At 47.5% G+C, this 2500-nt stretch overlaps 1 protein-coding gene across 1 annotated transcript in view; it reads left to right on the top strand.

The window, feature by feature from the left end:
* The first annotated feature begins 339 nt into the window (after positions 1-339).
* The window catches only part of LOC138866848 (uncharacterized), a 3163-nt gene continuing 1002 nt past the window's right edge, over positions 340-2500 (top strand). The window contains exons 1-4 of the mRNA XM_070140654.1: positions 340-459; positions 913-1091; positions 1428-1763; positions 2347-2500. The exon at positions 2347-2500 is cut by the window's right edge and continues 252 nt beyond it. Coding sequence (XP_069996755.1) covers positions 340-459; positions 913-1091; positions 1428-1763; positions 2347-2500 — 789 coding nt within the window. The remainder of the gene's footprint in view (positions 460-912; positions 1092-1427; positions 1764-2346) is intronic.

Consider the following 2500-nt stretch of genomic DNA (forward strand, 5'->3'; position numbering starts at 1 on the left):
AAAAGAACAAATATAAAGCTCCTGCCATACATCTCTAATATATATATATATATATATATATATATATATATATATATATATATATATATATATATATATATATATATATATATATATATATAAATGAATCCCATGATAATAAAGCCCCACTATTTCTAGGGAAGCGCAAGTCTATGCAGTCCCACGATAAGAGAGTACCATGATAACGTAATCTCATAAATCCCATAATTAATTGGGTCCGATTTCAATGATAACACACGCTCACGCCCCCCCCCCCCCACCACCACCCATGAAAACGCAAAATCATGAATCCCATGATCTCTATGATAACGCAAATCCATGAATCTCGTGGTGACACAGTTTCAGGAATTCCATGAAGTACTTCATAATAACACAATCCTACGATGGCACAGTGCCAGTTCTGTGGCGCCGAAAGTCCATGCTTTCCGAAATAACGCAGTTGCATGCATCTTATCATAACGAAATCTCATGGATATCCTGATAACACAGTCTCTTGCATCCCTTGTGTTGTTTTGTGCAGCGTTTAGCGTGTTCGTCTAGCAATCTTGCAGACCTGCGTTCAATCCCACGCACTTCCCGTGGATGGTAACCCTGGCCATCCCTTGCACACAGGGGGGAGAATGGGAAACAAAATAAAACACAGTATTTCACAGTAAACAATATGCACTGTAACACATGCAATTAAACTAAATGTTTGTGTGCTGTACTGGCGCAGTGACTAGCGTGTTGGATGGTAACCCCGGCCATCCCTTGCACACAGGGGGAGATTTGGAGCAAACTAAAACAGTATGTCACAGCAAACAATATCCATTGTACCAGATGGAATTAAAACTAAATCTTGGTATCACAATCCTACGAGTCCCTGAGACCACAATCCCTTTCCCTTCGCAGGTTTTGGCCGTGGTGCTAGCAGTGTCGTCCCGGGGCCACGGGCAGGGCTTCCATCTCCCTCTCGATGGACCCCTGGAGGCGCCCTTGCCCGAGGACTTCCTCACCATCGACCCTTACGCCGACGGGGACATCAAGCACGACCATGACATTATCATCTTAGAGGACGCCAACGACCCTAAGTCTTCTGCGCACGGCCCGCTCCTCCCTCCCTCCTTCGGCCTGCCTCCCTCTCTTCCTCCCGCTCTCCCTCCGTCTTTCGGGAAACCTTCCTTTCGTCCCTCTCTCAGCAAACGTCCCCATCTAGCTCCTCCTGTCGGTAAACATCCCGGTCTTCCTCCACCTGTCGGCCTCCCCCATTCTTTCGGCAAACCTCATTCTCTCGGCAAACCATCCACCCTCCCTCCCTCTTTCGGAAAACCTCATTCTCTCGGCAAACTACCCTCCCACCCTCCCTCTTTCGGAAAACCTCATTCTTTCGGAAAACTCCCCACCCTCCCTCCCTCTTTCGGTTAACCCTCCACCCTTCCTCCCTCCTTCGGCAAACGCCCCACCCGTCCGCCCTTTACCGGCAAGCCCTCCGTCCGCCCTCCCTTCGGCCTCCCTCCCTCCTTCGGAAGACCCACCCATCACCCCTCCTTCAGCAAACTGCCCACTCACTCTCTCAGCCACCCTGCCACCCTTCCTCCCGTCGTGAACACGCCCGTGCCCGCCCACCTGAACAGCGTCGCTGACACAGCCGCCTCTTCCTTCTACCCACGGTATCCCCCTTTCACCCAGCACGACCTGGGATACGACCCCTTCGTGTACACTCATCCCACACCTGATGAGGGAGCCTACTTCCCCACCCACGGGTCGGTGCTTGTGTGTGTGTGTGTGTGTGTGTGTGTGTGTGTGTGTGTGTGTGTGTGAGAGAGAGAGAGAGAGAGAGAGAGAGAGAGAGAGAGAGAGAGAGAGAGAGAGAGAGAGAGAGAGAGAGAGAGAGAGAGAGAGAGAGAGAGAGTGAAAGAGAGAGAGAGAATATGTGTGTTTACACGAATACCAATATGGACTCCAATATTAATTTTTTCAATTATTGCTGCTGGAGATAGGTTCTCATGAAACGACAATTTCCTCTGATTAGGAATCTAAAAGGCATTAGCTGGTACAGCTTTAAACAAATATTGCAAATATATTCAGTTCGCAACTTACACTACAATTACAACACCTGTTTTTATAGAACCATTAAATCAATTCACTGTACTAACTTGGATGATTATATTGTCTCAGTTACACTTACATGCATTTGGGTATCTGCAGTATATTTGGCTGTTTAGCACACGTTAAATCATTAGTTTATCAAATATGTTTCATTTCATATATATATCCTAACATTTATTTACAAAGAACTGATAATTCAGTCATTCGCGTCAACCTTACTGACAATTTTCCCCCCAGATTCAACGTCTTGAAGAACCTCGACAACCCCCACCTGGAGGACGAAGCCATCAATTTTTTCTTCCCCTCCAACGGCTACAACCTTGACCCTTACTTCAAGGACTTCCCTGTCTTCGGGTATTTCCAGTACGCCCCCGAGTTCGACGGCTCACAC

Source organism: Penaeus vannamei, chromosome 27 (genome assembly GCF_042767895.1).
Source record: "Penaeus vannamei isolate JL-2024 chromosome 27, ASM4276789v1, whole genome shotgun sequence".
Lineage (NCBI taxonomy): Eukaryota > Metazoa > Arthropoda > Malacostraca > Decapoda > Penaeidae > Penaeus > Penaeus vannamei.